At 50.5% G+C, this 27,452-nt stretch overlaps 1 protein-coding gene across 1 annotated transcript; it reads left to right on the plus strand.

Annotated features, from left to right (window-relative positions):
- Positions 1 to 197: 197 nt before the first annotated feature.
- On the plus strand, positions 198 to 27,452 carry SLC2A7 (solute carrier family 2 member 7; the record flags this gene model as incomplete). Its single annotated transcript, XM_081225370.1, is given in 14 exon segments — positions 198 to 214; positions 5,947 to 5,974; positions 5,977 to 6,000; positions 7,144 to 7,242; positions 10,623 to 10,783; positions 13,779 to 13,894; positions 14,714 to 14,872; positions 16,445 to 16,570; positions 16,673 to 16,878; positions 17,730 to 17,840; positions 20,131 to 20,211; positions 24,598 to 24,673; positions 26,477 to 26,604; positions 27,231 to 27,452. Coding segments are annotated over 14 exon segments (1,554 nt in total).

The raw sequence follows: 27,452 nt of genomic DNA on the forward strand, positions 1-27,452 counted from the left end.
CAGGTTTTGGGAGAAGACTAACAGTTCTGGACCTGGTGAGATGGGGGAGCTCACAGAACACACGGCAGACATCTAGAAGGAAGTTGACCGTATGGCTCTGAAACCAGAAGAACAAGGATGTAGATTTGGGGGAACACACGGACTTATCAAGCATCTACTGTGTTCCAGGCACTGGGGCTGCAACAGTGAAGAAAACCATGTCACTGAGCGAGAGGTGAGATAAAGAAAGATCAGGTAGCATGAGGGTGACAGGTGGAGAACGGCTGTTTTCCAGGGAGAGGGAGGAAGGCCTCCCTGAGGGAGGGAGGGGGCAGCCACGAGAGAATCTGCACAAGCACCAGCCTGGTGGAAACGTCCTGAAGTGAGAGAGGGCTGGCTGCAGCTCGGGAGTGACGCGAGGTCGGTGGAACGGCTGGAGCAGAAAGGGAAAGGAAGGAGGTAGCTGGCAGAGACTCAGCCGGCCACCGGGAGGACTGGGGATTTTATTCTGAACGTGAGGGCAAGTCACTGGCTGACGTGAGTCAGACAATTCTGATCTGATTTGCAATTTAAAGAGTCCCTCCATTAGAAAATGTCAGGAGATGGGAGGCCCGTGGATGCTGATCAAGGTCAGTCAAGGTCAGGGCAGTTAGCAAGTGAGAGAGATGGTGGTGAGGGGCTACAGACCCTGTTTGTTCACTGCTGTGTGTCCACAGTGCCAAGAGCACGCAGCAGGGCTCACTGGGTGTTGTTTTGAATCTATGAGTCTTGGCCGGGAGGATTTTAAGAGCGAGAGCAGGGCAGCGTGAGGCTGAGCTGACGTAGGGAGAGCATAACTGGAGGAGTTGCCAGCCCCAAGGCAACACGTTCATAACCCGACGAGGCAGGTAGCTTTCACCAGTGGTTTCCACACTTCTGGATTTCACAGACCAAAACTGGGTGAACTAGCATTGGGCTGCCTACTTTTTATTTTGTAAGTAAAAACCTAAAATAGGGACTTCCCTGGTGGTCCAGTGGTTAGGACTCCGTGCTTTCACTTCTGAGGGCGTGGGTTCAATCCCTGGTCAGGGAACTAAGATCCCACACTGTGTGGTGTGGCCAAAACAAAACAAAACAAAACCTAAAATAATAATAATAACTCTCAACTACTATCATAATGAGAAGTAGGTTACTTAAAAGAAAGGGCGGGCTTCCCTGGTGGTGCAGTGGTTGAGAGTCCGCCTGCCAATGCAGGGGACGCGGGTTCGTGTCCCGGTCCGGGGGGATCCCACATGCCGCGGAGCGGCTGGGCCCGTGAGCCATGGCCGCTGAGCCTGCGCGTCCGGAGCCTGTGCTCCACAACGGGAGAGGCCACAGCAGTGAGAGGCCCGCGTACAGGAAAAAAAAAAAAAAAGGGCATTTTACTATATAGGGAGGATGTGACCACAGAACAAATTTCAGTCCTTTAAATTGAATAGATTTTTCTTCATGGAAACCTCACTACATTGCCCTCTGTCCTGATGTCACTTAACCAGCAGAAGACAGACTTCAGGAATGGGAGGGCAGCAACCCTGGCGATGTTTGTTATGGAAGAGCCTGGAGGGCAGAGTCTGAAGTCCCACTTTGGAATGAAAGTGACACAGAGTCTTGCCATCTGCAATCAGCTTCCTCGAGGGCTGGTTCCTCAGTTCCCAGAGGAAGAATGAGGCGGCAGGTGGCTGCTATTCTGACCCTCACTTGCATGGGTTTCGTCATAAAAGTGCGTGGTGATTTGGTTCTCTTACCCGTGGATAGTTCCTCTTCCTCCCCTCCCCCGTTATTCCTTAACCAGCTGATCAAGTGCTGCTGAGGGCTCTCCAGTCACCCAACATTCAGCTCAGCACGGGGACACGGCAGAGTTGCCTATATGGCATCTGCTGTCTTCAAGGAATTTACAGTCTAGGCAGGAAGAGGCAAACCACATGCAAAAAGGAATTATGGGGCAATAAGAATGGACAGAAGACTTGTATCTAGTTTTGAGTCTGCTGTGAGCACTGTCTTAACCATCCGAGCAGCTCCAATGCCTGACAGGGAGCTTGACGCTTGTTGGCACTTAGTAAACGTTGACTGAATGGACGTGACCTGGAGTCGTCTTCAAGGAAAATGGGGTGAGCTGAGCCTCTAAGAATGGGTGAGATTTGTATAGCAAGGGAGGATAAGGTGTTTGGAGGGTAGTGGGAGAGGGAGCATCATGCATCAAGGACATTCATTCATTCAACAGATATTTGTTGAGCACCTACTATGTGCCAGCCAGTGGATGTAATGGATCCAATGGTCAAAAATACAAGTAGGGGCTTCCTTGGTGGTGCAGTGGTTGAGAGTCCGCCTGCCGATGCAGGGGACACGGGTTTGTGCCCCGGTACGGGAAGATCCCACATTTCGCGGAGCGGCTGGGCCCGTGAGACATGGCCGCTGAGCCTGCGCGTCCGGAGCCTGTGCTCCACAACGGGAGAGGCCACAACAGTGAGAGGCCCATGTACCACAAAACAAAACAGAACAAAACAAAAATACAAGTAAGCAAATACTGGAGGTCATTTCAGACAGTGCTCAGGGGAAAGCGGTGGAGAGTGCGGGGTGAGGGGTGTGGGTTACTTCCAAAAGGGTGGTGCTAGTGAGGACCTCCCCAGGGAGGAGACATTTGACCTGAGACCTGGGGGAGGAATGTCTCAAGCAGAAGGAACAGCAGGAAGGAGCTTGGTTTTGCCATCAGCTTGACTTTGTTGCTGCCCTTGACTCAGAGAAGGGAGGGGAGGCATACAGTGTTGAATCAATGTTATTAGACTGTAAGCATTGTGACTAGGTATTGTGATTTCTGCCAAAAGGATACTGAATTCGGCTGATAAAGTGGAAAGGTGGAGTGGACTAGCATTCGAGAGTCTTTAGGAACAAACTGAGAGATAACTGTGGTCTGCTAACCCTGAGATGGGAGACTGCTGTGGATTATTCAAGTGGGACTAATGTAATCACAGGGGGCAGGAAGAACCAGAAAGACTCAGTCTGATATTGTTGGCCTTGAAGATGGAGGAAGCCTTCTAGAAGCTGGAAAAGGCAGAGAAATGGCCTTTCCTTACAGCCTCCAGAAAGGCGACACCTTGATTTAAGCCCACTGAGACCCTTGTCAGACTTATGACCTCCAGAACTGTCAGGTAATGCATCTGTGTGGTTTTTTTTTTTTTTTTTTTTTTTTTTTTTTTGCTGTACGCGGGCCTCTCACTGCTGTGGCCTCTCCCGTTGCGGAGCACAGGCTCCGGACACACAGGCTCCGCGGCCATGGCTCGCGGGCCCAGCCGCTCCGCGGCATGTGGGATCTTCCGGGATAGGGGCACGAACCCGTGTCCCCTGCATCGGCAGGCGGACTCTCAACCACTGCGCCACCAGGGAAGCCCTCTGTGTGGTTTTAATCCACTAAATGTGTAGTGATTTGTTACAGTGGCCACAGGAAACTCATACAGATCTTGGTGCTGAGAAGCAGGGGAAGATATAACAAATACCTAAAAATATGGAATTGGCTTTGGCAGTGGGAAGAGGCTGGAAGAACTTTCAGGGACATGATAGAAAAAGCCTAGATGACCTTGGACAGACGTGGTAGAAATAGAAATGTTAAGATTTCACTGCTCACTGCGGACCAGGCTGTGCAGCCAAGGTTAAAAGGCAGGGAAGTGAGAGATGAGTGCATGATTCAAGGTTGCTGAGGAGAGACCACTCACACACCATGCTCAAGTGGTACAGCGTCTACTTACTGCAGGAGAGGAGAGCACGTGCCAGATCCAGCTCCAGGCAAAGCATCCCCCACAGCCAGTGGATCCACAGCCCTGGAGGCTGCACATGCCCCACTTTGTGCTGCGTGGGAGGACCCCACCGTCTCCCCTCACCCCACCCCGTGAGGGCTGAAATACAGAAGCTGGGGGCCTGCCTTTGGCCACTGCTGAATGTGCTTTAAGCAGAACCCTGGAGCGCACACTGAGCCTGAGACGGAAAGATAGTCCCTCCCAGGGTGAAAAGCCCAGCACAGGCTGTGAGGGCTCTTCATATCTTGGTAGGGAAGTGTCCCGGGCCCAGGCCTTTCCCAAGAGTTAACACTCTGCTAGCAAGGCCTCAGAAGGGATGAGGGGCACAGCAGACAAAAGAGGTAGCACTTGGGAGAGTACCTAACTTGTCATGAGCAGACCGTTAGGAGAAATAAGGCCCCCATGTTCTCTTATCCCAGTGGTCGTCATGCTGCTGTCCATGTGCCAACAGGTTTTTACCCAGGCACACGAGTGTATTTTGCTTTAGTCACCTAACATGACGTTCATAACATGTCTCCATGTCCCTACATAATTTTCATAATTATCCCTTGAAATGGCAGCCTGGCATTCCAGTTGATTTGTCATAATTTATCCAGTTATTGCCTACTTTTTTGTTTTGCTAATATAGATAATTCCTTTTTTTTTTTTACTTTATTTTAACTTTTTATTCTATATTGGAGTATAGCCGATTAACAATATTGTGATAGTTTCAGGTACATAGCAGAGGGACTCAGCCATACATGGACATGTATCCATTTCCCCCAAACTCCCCTCCCATCCAGTCTGCCACGTATCATTGAGCAGAGTTCCCTGTGCTATACAGTAGGTCCTTGTTGGTTATCCATTTTATTTTATTTTTATTTTTATTATTGGAGTATAATTGCTTTACAATATTGTGTTTGTTTCTGCCATACAGCGAAGTGAATCAGCCATATGCATACACACATCCCCTCCCTCTTGGACCTCCCTCCCCGCCGTCCCATCCAACTAGGCCATCACAGAGCACCGAGCTGAGCTCCCTGTGCTATACTGCAGGTTCCCACTAGCTAACTGTTTTCCACATGGTAGTGGATTTATGTCAAACCTAATCTCCCAATTCATCCCACCCTCCCCTTCCCCCATGTCCACTCGTCCGTTCTCTACATCTGCCTTTCTATTCCTGCCCTGCAAATAACTTCATCTGCACCATTTTTCTAGATTCCACATATATGTGTTAATATATGAAATTTGTTTCTCTTTCTGACTTACTTCACTCTATATGACAGACTCTAGGTCCATCCACATCTCTACAAATGACTAATTTCATTTTTTATGGCTGAGTAATATTCCATTATATACATATACCACATCTTCTTTATCCATTCATCTGTCCCTGACTTCAGACTATACTACAAAGCTCATCAAGGCAGTATGGTATTGGCACAAAAATAGAAATATAGATCAGCAGTTATCCATTTTAAATATAATAGTGTGTACATGTCAATCCCAAACTCCCTAAATATCCCTTTCCCCCACCCTTCCCCCCTGGTAGCCATAAGTTCATTCTCTAAGTCTCTGAGTCTGTTTCTTTTTTGTAAATAAGTCCATTTGTATCATTTCTTTTTGGATTCCACATATAAGTGATATCATATGATATTTCTCTTTCTAACAGTGATAATTCTGAAATAAGCACTTTTTTGTTCAATATTTTATTGACTTATTTAATACTAATAAGCGTAAGTAGAAATAACTAAGTTGTATCTCTTTAAAAAAAGTATTTAGTTTGCTCTTTCCCCCAAATGGACAATTCGTCCAAATTCGTAAGAGGAAGCACAGATGGAGAGATAACACAGGAGACGCATAAAGGATGTAGGCAATCAGGCCCGACTTGGTTTCCAAGACACCTTATTTCTAGGGACCCAGGGCAGGTGGTGTTTTTCTTCTCCTTGGTGCAACCAGAGAGTTTCTGGTTTGAAGCTTGATGGAGACAAAGACAAAATTCACGCTGAGTTTGAATCTTTATCTTATCAACACGTCCAAGGAAAATAGTCTCCTGGGGAAAGTCAGCAGGGTCCAGAGACCAAAAGGGTAATAAAGCCTCACAGGCCCCAGGCTGTCAACACAGAGCAGGACCCAGGTGTCACTTGGAAGGCAGGGCACGCCTGTTTCTCAGCTGAACAAGGACGAGAACAAAAGAGGCGGGGACTCCACTACCCCCCTCCCCCCCAGGGAAGGGGTACGTGCCAAGTCTAGGAAACTGTCACGGCCACTGTCCCTTTGCCACCAGGTGAGGGGACTGTGGAGGGAGGGGAAGACCCCTGAAATGCTTCTAGCAAGGAGAGGACAACACTGCCCCTGGCTTTCCAGGGGAGCCACCAGCCCTGGGAGAGCAGTGGAGGAGAAGCAGCTTCCCCACACATCCCAGCTCAGACACGAGAGAGGAGGGGTTGAGTCCAGCTCTGGGGAAGTGTGGGAGACCCCTGTCCCCGTCCTGTTCCCCCAGCCTCTAAAGTTGCCCAAATCCTGCTTTTGTCTGCCTGGCTGGTTTGCTGGCTGCACAGGGCTGAGACTGTCGGCAGTCAGGCAGATAGTGGGGGTGGGGGTCAGAGGTACAGGTAACAGGCAAGCAGAGGGGTGGGGGGACGGTCTGGGGCCATGGCTCTGCACCAGCTGGCTTCTTGGAGCCCTGGGTGGCACCGACTCAGGCAGCCACAGACCCTGCCCCAGTTCTGCTGGCCCCTCCTCAGACTTTGGCCCGGGGGCCAGTTCCCGGGAGCTACCCTGGGTGCTGCGGTAGCCATGGAAACGTGATTGCCTTGGTTTTCCCCAGGGCCTGTCCAGGAGTGAAAGGCAAGCCATGCCTCTGTTTGCTGCTTCCTCTGTCTGAAAACTCCTCCCCCAGCAGCTCACAGGCCCACCTCATCCTTTCAGGTTTCAGCTTAAAGGCACCTGCTCGGAGAGCCCCCTTCTCTGTCCCCCACTGGCTTCTATCCCATTACCTGTTGTATTGTCCTCACAGCATTATCGTTATTTGGGGGTCTCGTACTTGTCTGTGTTTTTGTTTTGTTTTGTTGGCCTCCCCTCACTAGAACGTAAGCTCCTCAAGGGCACAGTACGCTGGACCTTCTTCCTGAAGCTTCCCCTACTTCATCCAGGGCCAAGCCCAGAGGAGACGCACAGATATATCTTTAAGGAGGGGGATGCGTTCAAGGAACAGGAAATGGTGCCATCCACTCCCCCCAGCCTCCGGCACCTTCCCCACTCCCCTGGGCATGGCCTGGGGTCCTCCACCCCCGCTTCCAGCCCAGCCTCGGCCCCACTTCCGGAAGTTCCCAGGACTAACCTCCCAGTCCCTGACCGTAAACCTCCGCTCCCGCAGCGCCTCCAACCCACGCTGGTGCTGGCCACGCTGAACACAGCCTTTGGCTCGGCCTTCCAATACGGCTGCAACATCGCTGTGGTTAACACACCGCACAAGCTGGGTGGGCAGGAGAAGCCTGCCATCTTGCTCTGTGGAGGCCGCCATCTTTCTTCCAGAAGCCACCGGCTTTTTTCCAGAAGCAGCTGCCTTCCTCTAGTACTCTTGGGAGGCCGGCCTCTGCAGACCAGGGGATGACTAGGGTTGTGGGCTATTCCCCTCCCCCTCCCCCCCACCCCCCGCCCCGCAATGTCATCCTTTCCAGGCACACTGGGAAGGGGGTGGGAGGGGATGGGCTTGGATTCCCTGCCCAGTCGCTTTGGGCCTTAGTCCCACTGCCTTTCCCCCTGGGAAGGCCACTTGCAGATGACAAAGAGAATGGGGTCAAGGACTAAACCCTTAGGGGTTGGGATTGGGGGGAGGAGAAGCAAAGGAAAAAGAGTATCCCAAAGGCCTAGTAAAGCACGTGAGTCAGGAGGGAGGGGCTTAGGAGGCAGAGCTTTGACCTCATGGAGCGCATGCGTGACCTTGACAAGACCAGCTGAGTTGAGACAAAAGCTTGATTGGAGTGGGTTTGGGGAGAATGGGAGGGGTGGAGGAGAGACAACTTTTTAAGGAGCTTTGCTGCACAGGGGAACAAAAAATTGAAGCTTAGTGAAGGGAGAAGGGGGGTTGTGTTGGGGTTTTATAGGGCAAGAGTCATGTTTGTGTTGTGAGGAGACGGATGCAATAAAGAAAGATGTATTGGGAATTCTCTGGTGGTACAGTGGTTAGGACTTGGTGCTTTCACTGTGAAGGGCCCAGGTCAGGGATTGAACCTGGGTCCACAAGCTTCAATCCCACAAGCCATGCCGCGTGACCAAAAAAAAAAAAAAAAAAAGAACCAGTGATGCAGGAGAGACAGGGAATAGTTACAGGAAGAAGGTCCCTGAAAGGGCAAGGACAGGACCCAGTGTCTGTTCCCATTCATTTGGGTGTATGAGTCCTGCTCTACTTTTAAAAATCACTGTCATTACTTTATAGCTACACTTTATTCTGCTTTATAGGAGGTACTGCAGTAGTTGCTCATGGCTTATATTAATATACTTATCATTATTACCATTGAAGGAACATTTTTTTCTCAGTCAAGCAATGTACCATCAATATATCACAGTGAAGCTCTTAAATTCTCTATTGGATATATATTATTTCTATAACCAAGGAGGAAACTAAGACTTACAGAGCTACCTCTGTAAGGTAGCTTGCCCAAAGTCATACAATTAGTAACTATATATATATATATATATATATTTAGCATCTTTATTGGAGTATAATTGTTTCACAATGGTGTGTTAGTTTCTGCTGTATAACAAAGTGAATCAGCTATACATATACATATATCCCCATATCTCCTCCCTCTTGCTTCTCCCTCCCACCCTCCCTATCCCACCCATCTAGGTGGACACAAAGCACTGAGCTGATCTCCCTGTGCTATGCGGCTGCTTCCTACTAGCTATCTATTTTACATTTGGTAGTATGTATATGTCAGTGCCACTCTCTCACTTTGTCCCAGCTTACCCTTCCCCCTCTCCGTGTCCTCAAGTCCATTCTCTACATCTGCATCTTTATTCTTGTCCTGCCCCAAGGTCCTTCAGAACCTTTTTTTTTTTTAGATTCCATATATATGTGTTAGCATACAGTATTTGTTTTTCTCTGACTTACTTCACTCTGTATGACAGACTCTAGGTCCATCCCCCTCACTACAAGTAACTCAATTTTGGTTTTTTTTTATAGCTGAGTAATATTCCATTGTATATATGTGCCATATCTTCTTTATCCATTCATCTGTCGATGGACATTTAGGTTGCTTCCATGTCCTGGCTATTGTAAATAGAGCTGCAATGAACATTGTGGTACATGACTCTTTTTGAATTATGGTTTTCTCAGGGTATATGCCCAGTAGTGGGATTGCTGGGTCGTATGGTTGTTCTGTTTTTAGTTTTTTTTAAGGAACCTCCATACTGTTCTCCATAGTGGCTGTATCAATTTACACTCCCACCAACAGTGTAAGAGGGTTCCCTTTTCTCCATTCCTTCTCCAGCATTTATTGTTTGTAGACTTTTTGATGCTGGCCGTTATGACCGGTGTGAGGGATATCTCATTGTAGTTTTGATTTGCATTTCTCTAATGATTAGTGATGTTGAGCATCCTTTCATGGGTTTCTTGGCAATCTGTATATCTTCTTTGGAGAAATGTCTGTTTAGGTCTTCTGCTCATTTTTGGATTGGGTTGTTTGTTTTTTTGATATTGAGCTGCAAGAGCTGCTTGTATATTTTGGAGATTAATCCTTTGTCAGTTGCTTCGTTTGCAAATATTTTCTCCCATTCTGAGGGTTGTCTTTTCATCTTGTTTATGGTTTCCTTTGCTGTGCAAAAGCTTTTAAATTTCATTAGCTCCCACTTGTTTATTTTTGTTTTTATTTCCATTACTCTAGGAGGTGGGTCAAAAAGGATCTTGCTGTGATTTATGTCATAGGGTGTTCTGCCTATGTTTTCCTCTAAAAGTTGTAGAGTGTCTGGCCTTACATTTAGGTCTTTAATCCATTTTGAGTTTATTTTTGTGTATGGTGTTAGGGAATATTCTAATTTCATTCTTTTATATGTAGCTGTCCAGTTTTCCCAGCACCACTTATTGAAGAGGCTGTCTTTTCTCCATTGTATATTCTTGCCTCCTTTATCAAAAATAAGGTGATCATATGTGTGTGGGATTATCTCTGGGCTTTCTATCCTGTTCCACTGATCTATATTTCTGTTTTTGTGCCAGTACCATACTGTCTTTTTTTTTTTTTTTTTTTTTTTTTGCGGTATGTGGGCCTCTCACTGTTGTGGCCTCTCCCATTGCGGAGCACAGGCTCCGGACGCGCAGGCTCAACGGCCATGGCTCATGGGCCCAGCCGCTCCGTGGCATGTGGGATCTTCCCGGACCGGGGCAGGAACCCATGTACCCTACATCGGCAGACGGACTCCCAACCACTGCGCCACCAGGGAAGCCCCATACTGTCTTGAAGTAACAATATTTCTTATGTTGCCTCTTGCACAGCAAGGTTCTGCAAAGTGAATTTTTTTTTTTTTGCCATGTCGTTCGGCATGTGGGTTCTCAGTTCCCCAACCAGGGATCAAACCTGCACCCCCTGGCATAGAAGCTTGGAGTCCTAACTGCTGGACCACCAGGGAATTCCCAACAGTGAATTTTTAACATTTTGAGCAGTCTAGTTCCTCATCTCACCCCATCATACAGTAGGCTTTTTTTTTTTATCTCCAGGTAACAACAGAGAATCAATTGTGTCCTGAGGGTGTTGGTAGACACATCCTTCATGACAATGACCTGAGGCAACTGAGAACATTACCTCTTGGTCTCTCATGAGTTGCCTGATTGTCAATGGATGGGTCAATGTCTTCCAGGTCTTGAAGTCCTTTTATAATGAAACCTACTTTGAGCGACACGGAGCCTTCATGGACGAGAAAGTCATGCTGCTGCTGTGGTCCTGCACCATGTCCGTGTCTCCTCTGGGCGTGTTGGTGGGGCCCCTGCTTATTGGCCTGCTGGTTGACAAATGTGGCAGGTAAAGAAGAAGGGTGCTGTTGGCACTCAAAATTCATATTAGTGAAGCATGTTGTCTCTTGGCATTTGTACATGTGGTGGGGAGTCGTGCGACCTTGAAAATCAGGAGGCCTGAAGTCCAGCCCCCACTTTGCCATAGACATCATGACCTTAAAGCAAGTCCTTGAATTTCCTGGGATTTCTTCCTCTTGTCAGCTGCACGGGAACAACAGCCCCACTGTTGTCCACTCCATGGAGATGGATCAGCCTTTGAGAGCAAAGAAATTAAAGCATATGTCCATACAAAGTCTTGTACACAAATGTGTATAGCAGGTTTATTTGTAATGACCCAAAACTGGACACAGTATCAAAATGCATCCCTAGGTGAATGGATAAACAAACTGTGGTATATTCATACAATCGAATACTATGCAGCAATAAAAAGATATGACTGTGACACAAGCTACAGTATGCATGAATCTCAAAGCAATTCTGCTGAATGAAAGAAGCCAGACAAAAAAGCATATACTATATTATTTCAATTATGTAAAATTGTAGGAAATGCAAACTAATCTATAGTGACAGAAAACAGATCAGTGGTTGCTTGGGAGAAATTTTGGAATGATGGAAATGCTCACTATCTTCATTGTGGCGATAATATCATGGATGTGTGCAGATGTCACAACATCAAACTGTGCATTTTAAATAAGAAATAAAATGGCTAATAAAAACATTTTCAAAATTCACATTAGTAAGCCATGCTGTCTATTGGAGATTGTGTATGTGATGGGGAGTTGTGCAACCTTGAAAATCAGGAGGTCTAAAGTCCACTTTGCCATAGACATCCTGACCCTAAAGCAAGTCCTTGAATTCCTTGGGATTTCTTCCCCTTGTCAGCTGCATGGGAACAGCAGCCCCTCTGTTGTCCACCCCGTGGAGATGGATCAGCCTTTGAGAGCAAAGTCTTGACCATACTCAGCACTTCTAGCAGGTGTTCAATAAATGCTTGTTGACTGGGTTTAATTCGAGGTCAGGAGACCCATGGCTCCAAGTTGTAACAGCTGCAGCCTCTCCCCGTGCAGCCTCACCCGTGTCGTTCTGAGCTTTGGGGTTCAGACTGAGTCAGTCCATGTGCCCCTGAAGAATAGTTCTTGTACTTTGCTTGGTTTACACAGACTCACTAATCTTTACACGTAAGCCCAGTTGCTGCCAAGACGTGACTCTGCAGATAAGGACGGATGTCCAGATCAAGGCTCCCAGGAAGGAAGGGAGTGAGCCAGGTTCTCAGGGTGAGGCCCCACGGAATTCCATTTGGCCGGATCTCACTCTTTGGAATTCACAGTTACACTTGGACTTGATGTGCCGTGGTCAGCAGTTTGTAGGGAGGAGTGGGAAGTCCTCTAAAGGAAACTAGCTCTTAAAGAACCATACCAGTTCACTTTTCATGCATAAAAGAAAATACTGGGGCATTCCCTGGTGGTCCAGTGGTTAGGACCCCGAGCTCTCATTGCCTAGAGCCGGGGTTCAATACCTGGTCAGGGAACTAAGATCCCACAAACGGCAAGGCTCAGCCAAACATACAAACAAAAACAAACAAAAAAACAAAGAAAATATTGGCAATTGAAAATTAATTATGTATTAAAGCAGGACTCATAGGACCTCTTCTTATAGATACTTGATTAACAATTAATTTGCCATTCGTTGTATATGTGAGTGAAGGAAACATGCACTGTATTGCAATTATGCCATAATCCAGGCTTTTATGTAATTCAGATTGTGCTGTTCTCAGCTACACCAAGAGTGATTGGACTGTTCTAGAAGCTTGGCCCCCACCTCCTTGTCTGAACCCAGAGTCACAGAACTTGGGACGTCAGAGGTGGTTTCATCATTGTCCTCATTTTGCACATGAGGACCCTGAGACCAGCTGGTGCGGTGGAGCTGGCCTTGCCCTAGTGGGGTCGGGACCAGCCCTGAGCTAAGCTAAGGCTTCCTGGTCATCAGGAAGGGGCTCGTGTGGGCTGTTTGTTCTTTCCAGACCTGCAGCCTCTGGGCTGGCTGATCCTCTGCTCTGAGTTTGGGCTTTGATGGCAGTTCTCTCAGAGCTGTGCCCACCCCAGGAAGAGAAAAGTGGCCTGAGAAAACCAGTCTGTGTATCTGATGAGTCCTCAGTGTTGCCTAGCAGGGGACTTTTGTAGAACTCTTAGGACTATCCCCCCAGGAGGGGTGTCTGGGTGTCTGTTTAGAGATCCGCCCTCCTCCACTCCTGGCATCAGAGATGATGCACCTGTGTCAGTCAGGGTCCTGATGGTCCTAGAATGTGGGCAGCATGTGGAGAGATCACCAAGGGTGGTGCAGCCAGCAGCCACCCTATAGCTGGGCCACCATCTTCCTTCCTGATCCACTGCTGTTTTCTCCTTTGGCAAAATCCAAGCCACATGTGGGGATGAGGGGGCAAGGGAGCCACTGATGCCAGTCAGCATGGGGCACAGAACACAGTCTGGAAGGTAGGTATGGATCCTGGGGGACAGGCAGGGGCATCCAGCATAGTTCTATTTTTCAGACACTCCCTCCCTCCTCTTCATAGTCTCATGGGTTTTCAGCCTTGGGAGGAATCTTAGCGATCATCTAATCCGGCTCTGTCTCCCACCTGTTGTGGGGTTCCCCTGTTCACCATTCTTGACAGTCTTCATCTGGCCTACTCTCTGCTTGAATACCACCAGTGACAGGAAGCTCCCTACTTGCAGAGGCAGGCCCATTGCTTTCTCCTTCCCTACTATCTTCAGTCAGCTCCAATGGTTAGCATGCTCCCACTCCTCACCGCCCCCCTGCTGACCCCAAACCTCCTTTCCTGGGGCCTCTGCCCCCTGGTCCTTGCTTTCTGTGCTTCCCAGCCATCAGCCTTTCTCAGGCACATTCCCGACACTTCTATAACGGCTGCCCTGGAGAATAGGAGTTGGTGTCAGGAGAGCTTCTGCTGCCTCGCCCCCCATGCCCTCTGGGCTCTGCTGTCCTTGCAGAAAGGGAACACTGCTGATCAACCATGTCTTCGCCATCCCTGCCATCCCGAAGGGCGTCAGCAAAGTGACCAAAGCTTCCGAGCTGATCATCTTTTCTCGAGTGGCACTGGGAGTCTGAAGCCCCAAGCCCATGCTGAGGGTCAGCAGTGGGGGGAAGGGTCTGAGTCAGACACACCCAGCACCACTGGCCAAGGCTGGAAGCAGGAGCAGCAAGGGTCTTCCTGGTTCTGAATGGCTCTTTTCCCTTTGGGAGCATCCTCTTGTCTCCATCCCCGGACTCTCGAAAACCTCATGTTCTCTCTCCCCTTCCCCTTATTTAACAAAATGTATCAGGGGAAGATCTTTAAAAACACACTTTTACCTTTTACCTTGAAGTACCAGATTCTGATAAGGCTTTACAAGGTATCTTCCAAGGAAGGTGTATAGTTCACACTGAGGATGAGAAGATTCAAGCAAAAGTACAGGATTTGGGGACTCTGTCAGCAGGGGACTGAGGTTTCTTAACTATGGTGTTTTTTTCTATTAAAAAAAACAAAAATGATACAAGTAACCTGTGCTTCAGAAAAATCAGAAAATAATCCCAAGCCAAAGACCTATCTTTCAGTCCCACATCCCAGGAACACAGTCCTCGCCTGTAACAAGTGGCCCCAGCTCCGCAGCTAGGAAGGAGAGGATATCCTGCCGTGTCCCCTGGGAGTCTGAGGATTCTGGAAAGGTTTCCTTCTTAGTGTCAACTAAACAGTCCACGTGGCCAATTTCCATCTCCATGGAGGGGAAGCGGGGCGGGGAGTGGTGGGGGTGGTACAGGCTGCCTGTCAGTGGTGCTGACACCACAGAGAAACTCGGGGACTATGAGATGAATTAAATCTCAAGTTTCCAGGCCCCAGGAGGTTGGGACTGTTTCTTTTCTCCTCCCCTGGTTTTTGTTTTGCTAGATCCAGGCATCTCCTACAGTGCCCTTGCCGTGTACCTGGAAGAGTTAGCTCCCACAAAACTTAGAGGTGCTCTGGGAACAATGACGGAGGTGTTTGTCATCATGGGAATCTTCCTAGCACAGATCTTCGGCCTGCAAGCCATCCTGGGCAACCCTACAGGTACCTGTGGCTCACCGAGGTCCGGGGGGGTGGGGGGAGGGTGAGAGGGAGCGTGGGAGCTATGGGGGGGCCGAGGGAGCGGGGTCTGGACACATGGGGCTCGGCTGTGCCCATGTGTCTGGCGGATCAAGTCAGGTGAGGCCAAGAGGTGCCCTTTGGGTTGGGCAATGTGTGGCTTGTTTGGAGACGGGTGACCTTGACGAGAGCAGTTTGGGTGAGCGGTGGAGACAAATTGTGCATGGGGACGGGAGGAGATCGGAGACCAGGGGCACAGACAACTCTTGGGAGTTTTGCTGTAAAGGAAGGAGAGAAGTTGGGGGTAGCTGGGAGGGGAAGCAGGCTGGAGAGAAGGGTTTTTTGTTTTGCTTTGTTTTTTCAGCTGGGACGCTGTGCGAATGGTCCTGCAGCAAGGGCAATCGATGCAGGAGGGGCAGGCACACAGCCATGGTCACTGTCACGTGGGTGGATGTGGCTCCGCTAGACGTTTTCTTTTGGTTGCTTCTACTTTCCAAGTGAAAGGTGGCCAGGCCACTGCCTGAGAGGGCGGGTTGGGGAAGCGGGAGGGAAGCTCTAGGACAGAGGAGAAAGGGGGAAATGGTCCTCTGGGGGAGTGGGTGAGAGAATGGCCCCAAGAGTGTGGCTTGAATGCAGGCCAGCATTAAAGGCCCACAAGAACACAGTGGGATTTCTTTCTTTATTTATTTTTTCCTCGTAAACATTTTCAAATTACCTAAATTCCACAGGAATTCCTTAATGGGTGGATTTATGACTTTGTATTCCCCAGAGTACCTTGAAGAGACACAGGACCCAGTCGTGCTCAGTGAAAGGTCATTAGTTTTAACGATTCCCAAACTACCCCAGTGCAGCTGAAGGGGAAGCCAGGCTGGGCCTGTTGCTGCCAACAGCTGCCTTGTACTGATGCCTAGTGCACGATGCCTGTCACCCCTCACCACTCTTCAGGGGGCACTTTATCACCATCATCATCATCATCATCTTTATTTTACTGATGAGAAAACTGAGGCTTAGAGAAGTAAAATACCTCTTCCAGTTTCCATCATAGCTAGTAAGGCTTAGATGAATCTCAATGCCGCCTCCTTAACCCAGACCTTCCAGAAGGAGCTCACACAGCCACAGTGCTGGTTCCAGCACCCTCATCGACCCCAGCCTCCAGCAAGGCAGAGATTATGCCATTTCCAGCCATAAAGTTAGGAACAAGACATGGGTTCACTTTTTCCAAGGCTCACACTTTTAAATCATCTGCTGTTCCTAAGAAAAGCAATACTCTTCCTGCAGAAAGAGTTAACAGCAGATCTTTTGAAAACTGTAATTATTTTCTCTATTTTAAAATGTGGAACCCTGCTGTGGGTGGGTTCTGGGCAGTCACATCTTGGCAAGGACTCGGTCCCTGCTGTCCTTGGCTCTCACCAGGACCTAGGAGGGCTGGAACAATGTGGGTGAGTGAGTTTGCAAGAGGAGAGAGTCAGGACAGAGTCAGGACACGCGGAAGGTCGGCTGGAGGGCAGGGATTCCCCAGTGTTGGGTGTCCATGTTCTCAGTGTCGGGTCCCTCCAGGCTGGCCTGTGCTCTTGGCGCTCATGGGGGTCCCCGCACTGTTTTGGCTCCCCTCTCTGCCCTTCTTCCCCGAGAGCCCGAGGTCCACCCTGGCTCAGAAAAGAGATGAAGAAGACGTTCAACAAGGTACTAGAGATACAGGCTGCTCCGTCAAGACGCTCCCACCATGTTCACTTCCCAGCCGCTTCCCCGTGCCGGTCAAACATCCCTCCCTAGTGCCCGAAGCAGAGAACGGGCAGGGGGCAGGGTGGGGAAATGCACTCCACGACGCAGGCACCAGTGGGACGGGACAGAGGTGCCGCGTGGAGGACCAGGCCGAGAGGGCCGAGGGCCGCCTGTCTGTGCCCAGCCTCTTCACGTTTCCGCCTGTCCGCTGGCAGCTGGTCTCCATCGTCTTGCCCATGGCCGGCCAGCAGCTCTCCAGGGTCAGCGCGGTATGCGCGGTTCTTTTGCTATAATTGTATCTATTTTTTTTTGCAGTACGCGGGCCTCTCACTGTTGTGGCCTCTCCCATTGCGGAGCACAGCCTCTGGACGCGCAGGCTCAGCGGCCATGGCTCACAGGCCCAGCCGCTCCACGACATGTAGGATCTTCCTGGACCGGGGCATGAACCCGTGTCCCCTGCATTGGCAGGTGGACTCTCAACCACTGCACCACCAGGGAAGCCCTATAATTGTATCTATTGATGGTGTAGGCGAAGGGTGAAGATCTGCAAAAACAGGGCTGGGAGGCTGCTTCCAGAAACGTCAGAGATTGGATGCGTAACCCATATGGTGCTTAAGGAAAGTGTCAGGAAGTGGTGGCATCAGGCCCTCGGGGACTCACGGTTGCTCAGCAGGAGACGTCGAGTGGTACCCAGCCCAGGCAGGAGCCAGGGCACGTGGTGGCTTTCGGAAGTGCTGCATTGCCCACATCCTTGGGGCTGGGCCAGGAGAGAAGCTGAGCTTGGGGTTGCCTAGGCCTGGAATGAGAGGCGAGGGGTCATTCTGTGGGGCCTGAGATCATAGACTAACAAAGAGACAGAGGGAAACATCTCGGGGTCCCATTTTACAGATGCAGAACTCAAGGCCCCGAGAGGGGAAGAGCTGTAACCCGGGCTCCGGCAGAGCCAGCCTCCATCCCAGGTCTCAAGTCTTCAGGTCACGGCTCTTTTCTCCCACCTACTGCCTCCTTCCTGTCCAAGGGGTCCCCTAGGCTTTCAGGACTGTGTGTTATAGAGTCAGGAAGGCTGTCAGCGGCCTGGGCCTTCAGGCCTCTCCTCACAGCCCTTGTGCTTTTGTTTTCGGTCAATTACTACGCGGACATGATCTACGCCTCCCTCGGCTGGCATGGAGGCGGCTCATTCCCAGTAACAGTGGGTGCCAGCGTGGTCAACACAGTGATGACCGTCATCTTGGTGCGCCACCCAGAAGTGTCCTTCCCATTGGGCATCTCTGAGTCGGTGCCCCGCAGGCAGACAAGAGCCCCCCAGGGTCCACTGCTGGTGTCACTGGTCCTGGGGTGACTGGAGGGACACAGACTTTCGGATGTGCCCATACTTACCACTGTGTGACCTTAACCGGGCCACTTAAACACCTTCAAATTCAAGTTTCTTCCTTTGTACAATGGTTATGGTGATTGTAATACCCAGTATACTGATGCACGTGTTGTTACTGTTGGCATAAAATTATTATTTCAGAGTTTTATATTTAAACTCTGAACCACTTATGCCTGTGTTAAAAAAGTGAATAGACAGGGTCTTCCCTAGTCGCGCAGTGGTTGAAAGTCTGCCTGCAGATGCTGGGGACACGGGTTTGTGCCCCGGTCCGGGAAGGTCCCACATGCTGCGGAGCGGCTGGGCCCGTGAGCTATGGCCACTGAGTCTGCGCGTGCAGAGCCTGTGCTCCTCAACGGGAGAGGCCACAACACTGAGAAGCCCGCGTACCGCAAAGAAAAAAAAAAAAGTGAATAGACAGAGGTGTGCTCATTTACAAGGTCAAGTGACCAGGATGGTCCTTTCTCTAGAACTTTTCCAAGTTATCTCACTATTATTTTGGCTCCTGTTTCTTGAGTTACCTTGGAGGTTAAAGGTGTTTTAGGAAATTATTTATTACTTATCTGTGTTTTCCCCAGAGACAGTTTAAGCCCCAAACTTCAGAGGATTCAGCATGGTGGGGAGAGCCGAGTGACGGAAACGAGCCGGAAATGGGAGGAGCTAGGAGGCCCCCAGGCCCAATTCTCAACCCTCCGTGGAGTCTGTGCACCCCTTCCTCCAGCGGATTCCCGTAGCCCCTCGCCTTCCTCTAGGGCAGGGTCCACCCTCTGTCCTCAGAGCCCTCCTCCTCTAGGGTACATCGTCATAACTAGGACCCTCTTCCCCGTCATCCTACCTGGAGAAACCCAAGCCAGAGAGACAGGGGCGCCTCCCTCCCTCTCCCTGAGGAGCGGTGTCTGGGTATTAAGCACAGAAGGAGACGTTGGTCTTACCTCTACCTTGTTTATACAATCCTGGGATTGCCGTTTTGCTCCTGTTGGACCCTCACTGAACGGCAGTGATAATCCCCGTCTGTAGGGTTGTTGGGAGGACGGAGGGGACATGTGTAAATGGACCGTACAGGGCCTAGCATGGAGTGACGGTGATGCCTTGCTGATGGCACTGTTGTGGATGCTGCAGGTGAGGATGGAGTAGAATGAAAAGGGCGTTAGAACAAGAAGGCAGGCAGGCGTGCTGGTCGGACGAAGCATTGTCCAAGCTTGGAATATTCGAGAAGGTACAGGCTGATCAGGAGGTGTGTGTCCTGGCAGTGGGAAAGAAAGTACCTGGGGGTGAAAGGGACCCTCGTGATGTGAGGCCAGATTCTGGGCAGCCTCGACGTGAATTGCAGCAGCAGATAATGGGAGGGGGGCTATGTGAAAATGTAGGTATTATTATCTCGGGGGTGTGAGATGATTGCCACTGAAAAGACAGCATTGCTCACGGTTCCCAAGGGAGAGAAGTGCACACAAGGCCACATGGAGAAGCATCGGGGTGGGGGGGCGGGCAGCAGTACGTGGGCAAGAGCCTTTCTCGTGGTTTCCGTGGGAAGGAACAGGCAAGGCAAGGTAAGCAGGTTTAGGACTGCCTAGTTTGAAAGATTTCAGGCGGTTCCGGGGCCCCAATGCCGGGGTGTTCCTGGCTGTCTGGTACCTGCCTTGGGCGATAAGGCAGGGGGATGCTGGCTGGGGGCGGCGGGGGCAGGTGAGAGCCTGATGGAGCAGGGGGTGGGGGGGGGGCGGCTCCGGGCGGGTTCCATGCGAAAGGCGCACGCACAGCTGAGCTGTCTGCTATCTCTAGAAACCGGCTAACGGTGTGTGGGGGACAGTCCCTCCAGCGTCAGGAAGGCCCCCAGATGTCAAAGCATCAGACGCAGAAACTAGAAAACGTAGTTATTACAGTGCGCGGAGTGGGGGCGGGGGGGAGGTGGTCAAGGAGCCGAGACCCGGGGTCTGTAGATGCCTGAGACAGGGAGGAGTAGTGGTGCAGAGTCCGCGGCACAAACGTCAAGTTCCCGTCGGGATAAGGGCCTAAGTTCCACGGAGCAGGCAGCAGGGGCGAGCGGGCACTTAAGGAGGGGTTGAGGAGGTAGTGGGGGGCCCAGGCCCAAGAATTCCGGGCGCCCCCCGCCTGGTGCCGTCGAGGCTCCTCACCGCCCGCCCTTCCCCTCCAGGCAGGCGTCGTCGAGCGGCTGGGTAGGCGGCGCCTCCTGCTGGTCGGCTACGGCATCCGCGTCTCGGCGCTGCGCTTCCAGGTCGGACCCCGCTCTCCTGCCCGGAAGGGACGGGGCGGGGGCACGCAGAGGGGTGGGACTGGGGGCGGGGCACGCAGTGGTGGACGAGCAGGGTGGTGGGAGGTCCCTGTAACAGAACCCACACCGCTAGAACCAGTGATCTCAAACTCCGCGTGTCAAACTCCACGCCCCCTTCGTGTGCAATGTAATGCCCCGTCCTGAAGTAGAGTTCGTGGGTGACTTCAATTATCTACCCATGTACATGCAAATAAATAATTAAATCGAATGCCCTAACCATGAAGTAAAGGAGAAACAAGAAGTTCCATAAAACATATATTTCAATATGCAAATGCTTAAGCGCACTGCACTAGAAGATGTCCACCAATAATGATCTAGAGTAGAATAAAGAGACGGAAGATCGGACGTCATTCCATTCAACAAGCAGAAGAAAATGAGAACAGAGGTCGGCGTGGACGGCAGACTACACTAGTGTGAGGATAAGTGACGACCAGGGACCAAACATATTCGTATATGGTAAGACAAAGAGGAAGATACCTTAACTGAAGTAGGAACACCACTCACAGGCCAATCGGAAGGTTAGGATGGAGGACGTGAAGAAGGAAGTTGAGGTGCTGGCAGGTGAGCTTGGTCTGATTGATGTGTGCCCCAAGTATAAAATGGGGTAGAGCTCTCATCTTGAAATCCTAACACGTGTCAACAAGCATGTCGGTCTCTACTATTAAAAATATCTTGGAACCCAGATCAGAAAGAAGTAGGAAAAGAAGTAATGAGAGGCTATGGAGTAACTGGGAATAGTATCAGAGTAAGATTAAAACACAAAAGGCCGCCCAAGCAAGAAATACATCACTTTAATTTGTCATTTTCTTAGCATATTTTTGTTATACGTGTTCTACAAAAATTTTGAAAATACATAGGATGGCCATAGTATGAAATATTCTGAAAGCAGACAGCATTTTGTATATCCTCAGCTGTTTCTGCCCTGTTGTTGCTTTTGCAGTAACTGTGCCTTTACAGTTAAAACTATACACAGGTGGGACTTCCCTAGCAGTCCAGTGGTTAGGACTCTGTGCTTCCACTGCAGGAGGGCCAGGTTCGATCCCTGGTTAGGAAACTAAGATCCCACATGCCACGTGGAACGGCCAAAAAAAAAAAAAAACTATACACAGATAGTTAGTTTTCCTGGGTCTCTGCCTTATATTCATATTATTAAACTTTGTTTGATTTTCTCCTGTTTAAAAAAAAAAAACTATATACAGATCTTCCTTGACTTACAATGGGGTTACATCCCCAATAAACCCATCGTAAGCTGGAATATTGTAAATCAAAAATGCATTTAGGGCTTCCCTGGTGGCGCAGTGGTTGAAAGTCCGCCTACCGATGCAGGGGACACGGGTTCGTGCCCCGGTCTGGGAAGATCCACATGCCGCGGAGCGGCTGGGCCCGTGAGCCATGGCCGCTGAGCCTGCGCGTCCGGAGCCTGTGCTCCGCAACGGGAGAGGCCACAACAGTGAGTGGCCCACGTACCGCAAAAAAAAAAAAAAAAATGCATTTAATACATCTAACCTACTAAACATCAGCACTTAGCCCAACCTACCTTTAATGTGGTTAGAAAACGTGCATTCGTCTACAGTTGGGCAAAATTATTTAACACAAAGCCTATTTTATAATGAAGTGTTGAACGTCTCATGTAAGTTATTGAATACTGTACAGAAAGTGAAAAACAGCGTGATTGTCACTGACCTTCACGATCACGTGGCTGATGGGGAGCTGCCTGGCATCACAAGAGAGGATCGTACTGCCTATTGATAGCCCGGGGAAAAGATCAAAATTCAAAGTACAGTTTCTTTTTTTTTTATATAAATTTATTTGTTTTTGGCTGTGTTGGGTCTTCATTGCTACGCTCGGGTACGGGCTCTAGGCGCGCAGGCTCAGTAGTTGTGGCGATTCATGGCCTGTGGGATCTTCCTGGACCAGGGATCAAACCTGCATCCCCTACGTTAGCAGGCAGATTCTTAACAACTGCACCACCAGGAAAGTCCCTGAAGTATAGTTTCTAGTGACTGTGTATCACTTTCCTACCATGGTAAAATTAAAAATTTTGGACCTTCTTAAGTCAGGGGACCGTCTGTAGTTGAAAACACAATCGTATGTGAGGATGAGAATGTGCGAAGAGATTATTCTTATAATTCAGAGACAATGTCTTCATTCTTTGTCTTTTTTGCCAGGCTGTCCTCTCCATCATGACTTCCTTTTATTTTCATTTTATTTTATTTTATTTATTTATTTATTTATTTTGCGGTACGCGGGCCTCTCACTGTTGTGGCCTCTCCCATTGCGGAGCACAGGCTCTGGACGCGCAGGCTCAGCGGCCATGGCTCACGGGCCCAGCCACTCCGCGGCATGTGGGATCTTCCTGGACCTGGGCACGAAGCCGTGTCGCCTGCATCGGCAGGCGGACTCTCAACCACTGCGCCACCAGGGAAGCCCCATGACTTTCTTTTTAATTCCTGGGTGAGTGCAAGGACCTTCAGGGGGACGAAGGTGGCTGTGTTCAGGGAACAGCAGGGCAGGGGAGCCTGTGGAGGAACAGGCGAGGTGGAGGGTGATGATGCAGCTATCGAGGAAAATGCTAGTTATAGGGACTTCCCTGGTGGTCCAGTGGTAAACAATCTGCCTTACAATGCAGGGGATGCAGGTTCGATCCCTGGTCAGGGAACTAAGCTCCCACATGCTGCGGGGCTACTGAGCCCACACACCTCGACTAGAGCCAGGGTGCCACAAACTACAGAGCCCACATGCTCTGGAACCCGCGTGCCACAGATAGAGGGAAGCTCGTGCACCACAACGAATATCCCGTGTGCTACAACTAAGACTCGACGGAGTCAAAAATAAATTAAATAAATTGGGCTTCCCTGGTGGCGCAGTGGTTGCGAGTCCTCCCGCCGATGCAGGGGACGCGGGTTTGTGCCCCGGTCCGGGAAGATCCCACATGCCGCAGAGTGACTGGGCCCGTGAGTCATGGCCACTGAGCCTGCGCGTCCAGAGCCTGTGCTCCACAACGGGAGAGGCCACAACAGTGAGAGGCCCGCGTACCGCAAAAAAAAATAAATTAATTAAATAAACTAAATAAATAGATAAATGATAAATAAATCTTTACCAAAAAAAAAAGGAAGTGATTTTTTTAAAAAAAATTTACAGTCCTGTTTTGGTTTAATCAAAGTTTCCTTTTTAAAGACCTTATTTTCTCATATGAAAATAATCTAAGTTCTTAGAACATTTACGGACTTAGGTGAAAAGAAGTAAATAAAACTGGACATTATCTAGAGAGATAGTTGCCAGTTGCCTTTTGGAGACCTTGGTGGCATCCCCGGCAACTTTTTTTCTCTCACTCTCTCCTTCCAACCCATTGGCCAGTCTTGTTGGCTCTGCCTGAAAACGTAACCAGCAGCTGCGCAGGTGGCACCAGACCCAGGATATCCCTTCCAGCTGCAGCCAACTCCTCTTTTGCTTCAAATATTGAAATGGACCCCACCCTGCCTGCCTGCGTGAATCAGAGCTTGTCACGCCTCTGCTCAGCAGCCTGGCTGGCTCTTCATCCCCAAGTCATCCATTCTAGGAGGCTGCCCCTCCCCCAGCTCATCTCTCACCTTGTCCCTTGGAGACAACTTCATTGAAGGAGTCGTTCTTGGTCCACCTCCACCGCCAGCCCTGCACAAACCCCACCTTCGCAGCGTTTTTCATAACTGTAGTGAAATAGTTACCTGCATACTTAGTTTGGTTGAGGTCTGTTCACCCTGAGTTTGTGTCATCTGTTGCCCTGGTAGTGGGGAGCAGAGATAGGGGTGTGCCAGCTCTCCTGGTCTGATGCCTTCTAGAAGGATTCTAGCAGAGTGCAGAATCCAGGTCCCAGCTCCAACCGCTCCTGATCATTTGACTTGGGCCATTGCTTGACGCCTGAGGGACCCAGTGTCCTCTTTGTCTGTGTTCAGGCTCTCTGTGCTCTGATTCCACATTTGTAGGATTGAAACAATAACATCCTCCCTCAGAGGGGTGTCAAGAAGATTCGGTGGGTTAGCATCTGTGAAGGGCAGAAAATAAATAAGTGGTTGGCATTCCTCCTGTTACGTTTCTCTCAATCAGGTACGGCTCCTGGAGGCCCCCGTTGACTAGAATGCTAGGTTCACTCCTGGTCTCATCTTCCCTCTCTTGCCCTCAGAGCCCTGGAGGCCCACACAGGCGCTCAGAAATCCAGGTGTGGCTCCTTCCTGTGGCAGGAAGGTGAGGCCCGCATGTGGGCTTGTCTGCATGTGGGGCTCTTGGCCTCAGGCTCTTAGAGGTCCCAGGCCTGGGCCTCTCAGGCACGGACAGCCCTGCCTCTTCCCACAGAGCACGGTCCCTGAGCTGTCTTACCTGGGCATCACCTGTGTCTTCGCCTACATCGCAGGACATTCCATGGAGCCCAGTGAGTACATGCACGCCCCACTGCCTTCCAGGGCCTAGCACATAGGAGGTACCTGGTATTTGCTGAATGAATGGATGCCCTTGACTGGTGATTCTCATGATGTTCTCTCCACCTTTTCCCCTGTTCCTACACAAGCCCCACCCACACTGGAATTCTCAGTTCAGTTTACCTTTTTCTTGAAAGGCCATTCCAGCTCACATTCATTCATTCATTCATTCATTCAACAAACATTTACTAAGTGCCAAGCAGTGCCACAGCCAGGCTGGGGCCCCCCAATCTCCTGTGGATCCCAGAGTTGCCCAGCTTCAGTTCCAGTGCCCAAGAAGGAGACGAGCCTCTGCAAAGAGGGAGCTCTTGCCAGCCAGACCCCACTGGGGGCCCCACAGTTCACATCCAAACCCTCTACAAGCTCACTTTAGCCTCCAAACCCACAGCCCACCCGAGGCTCAATTGTCTTTGGTCCCCTGGCTTCCAGCTACAGTCCTGTGTTGCTTTATCCCCGTGTCCATGTGCTGGCAGCCTTGGGCCTTCACTTCCACCTTCCTTGGGGGCAGCCTCCAGACTCCAGGCTTCCCCTCCCCTGTGTGTACTCCTGAGAATCTAACGCAGTTCCCACTGCATGGGAAGAGACCCCTCTGGCTCCTAAGACTAGAATATTCCCTGCAGAATCTTGGTTTTGAAAGAGCTGTCCATAAGCCAAAATAAAGTTATTGATCCATTGAACACACGCTGATGGAACACCTGCTGTGCCAGGCACTGGGGATGCAGCTGTGAATCAGACTGACACGGTCGTGTTGAAAGATATTTAAGTGGGATTTTCAACAGGAAGCCTTCCCGGCACACCTCCAATACGGAGGCAGGAGGGCCTGGTGGGAGCACTGCTGGTGTTTGTGTCGGGAGACCTGGGTTCTGGGCCATTCCGCCCCTTACTGCCTGTGCGTTCCCCGAAGCAAACCACTGTGCTTCTCTGGGCCTCCGGCTCCTCCGGGAAGACCAGGAGTAATCAGCTGTGCCAGCAGATGCGGGGTCAGATGGTGGACTGATTTGACATGTGAGCCGACTCCTAAAGGGCTGCTTGGCTGCCTGGCCCCAGGGGGCAGGAGGGAGGAGGCCAGGGAGGGCAGTGTGGATAACTTCCCTCACTGCTACCCCTTTGGGGCACAGAGCCCTGAGGAAGGGGCTCCCTCCTCGCCAGTTCTAGGAGTTTCCCATTTGACGTCCCAAGGGCAGCTCATTCCGGGGCTCTGAATTCCCCTCCATCTTCAAGGGTCGGAAATTAACTGGGGGGAGAGAGACAGAATCTTATTTTTGTAATAAAGAATATAGATAATATGTTAATATATAAAGAATATATAAAGTCATAGATAGACCTACTGTATATAAACGGATATACAGTATATCTGTTGTATTATAATTTCATGAGGGATGGTGATTTGGGGGAAAAATGGCCTTAGACATTTTAGACAAGACTCCTGAATGAAAAAGGGTTGAGAAACTGCCCCAAGGCAAGGTGCCTGCCATTCCCCAGATCTACCTCAGGGGGCAGCACGTCCCAGGCTCAAGCGCTCATTCAGCTTTGCTCCCCCTCCCACTGTCTGCGAATTTCAAAATGACACCACCACGGGGTACAGCGGCCTTGGTGTGACCTTGAGGCCCTCAGAGGCTCAGCTCGAAGCTCAGCTATGGGCGCACCCAGGAGGAGAGATGTGAGCTTCCTCCCTCGGCCATCCGGAACAGACTGTGCCCCTGAAGGGCCCTCCGAGCCCCTCTCCCCTCCCCTGGTCCTGCGCTCTCTGCCCCCAGGTCCCGTGCCCTCCGTGGTGAGGACCGAGATCTTCCTGCAGTCCTCGCGGCCGGCCGCCTTCGCAGGGGACGGGGCCGTGCTCGGGCTCACCAGCGTCATCGTGGGCTTCGTGTTCCCGTCCATCCAGGTGAGTGGAGACATGCGGTGGGGAGCACGGCGGCGGCGGGGGCGGCCCCTTGCCCCCAATTCCTGTGCCACCTTTGCCTCCCCCGCCCCGCCCCAAGCAGAAGGGGCTCCGGGAAATAGGCAGGGGTGCCTCTTCTGCTAAGAACATCTGCTAATTCGACAAGGGGGGGCGACACTCCAAGGTCCATAAAACACACGTGGCGCCACTTCAGCCAAACTGTAACTACGCCAGTTTCCCACCACTGAAGGGAGGTCCCAGTTTCCCACCACTGAAGGGAGGTCCCACACTCAGGCGGTGACGCGTTCATTATGTAGGGGGTCTGGTCGGCCAAGTGCAAAGCAAGCTAGAGCCAGGGTGAGGGAACGATTCCCCCACGTCCACCTCCTTCCTCTGTTTCTGAAGGTGTGCCATCAAGTCTAGAGGACATTCCGTCCCTGTTGTTAAAAGGCTGAGTCCTTTTTGATGTGAGGGCAGGACCCAATTGTCTAGCTATTCCACTCCTCTGGGTGTAAAGTAGAACTGGCCACTGAGAAACTCCTGTGTGACTCACAAAGGCCGCACCCAGAGCTGTCCCTGGCATTCCTTTCTTCCTCTGTCCCCCCCTGTTTTCTTGTCTCTTGGCCTAGGAGGTCAGTGGTGCCTACAGCTTCATTATCTTTGCCAGAATCTGCCTCCTCACTGCTGTTTACATCTACGTGGTCATTCCTGAGACCAAGGGCCGAACATTTGTGGAGATAAAGCGAATTTTTGCCCAGAGAAACAGAGTGGAGTTTCTGGAGAAGAAAGAAGAAATCACAGATGCTGGACCTCACATACCGTCTCTGCCTGCCAGGGAGACTTCCTTTTAG

Source organism: Mesoplodon bidens, assembly GCF_964165515.1.
Source record: "Mesoplodon bidens genome assembly, chromosome: 2".
Lineage (NCBI taxonomy): Eukaryota > Metazoa > Chordata > Mammalia > Artiodactyla > Ziphiidae > Mesoplodon > Mesoplodon bidens.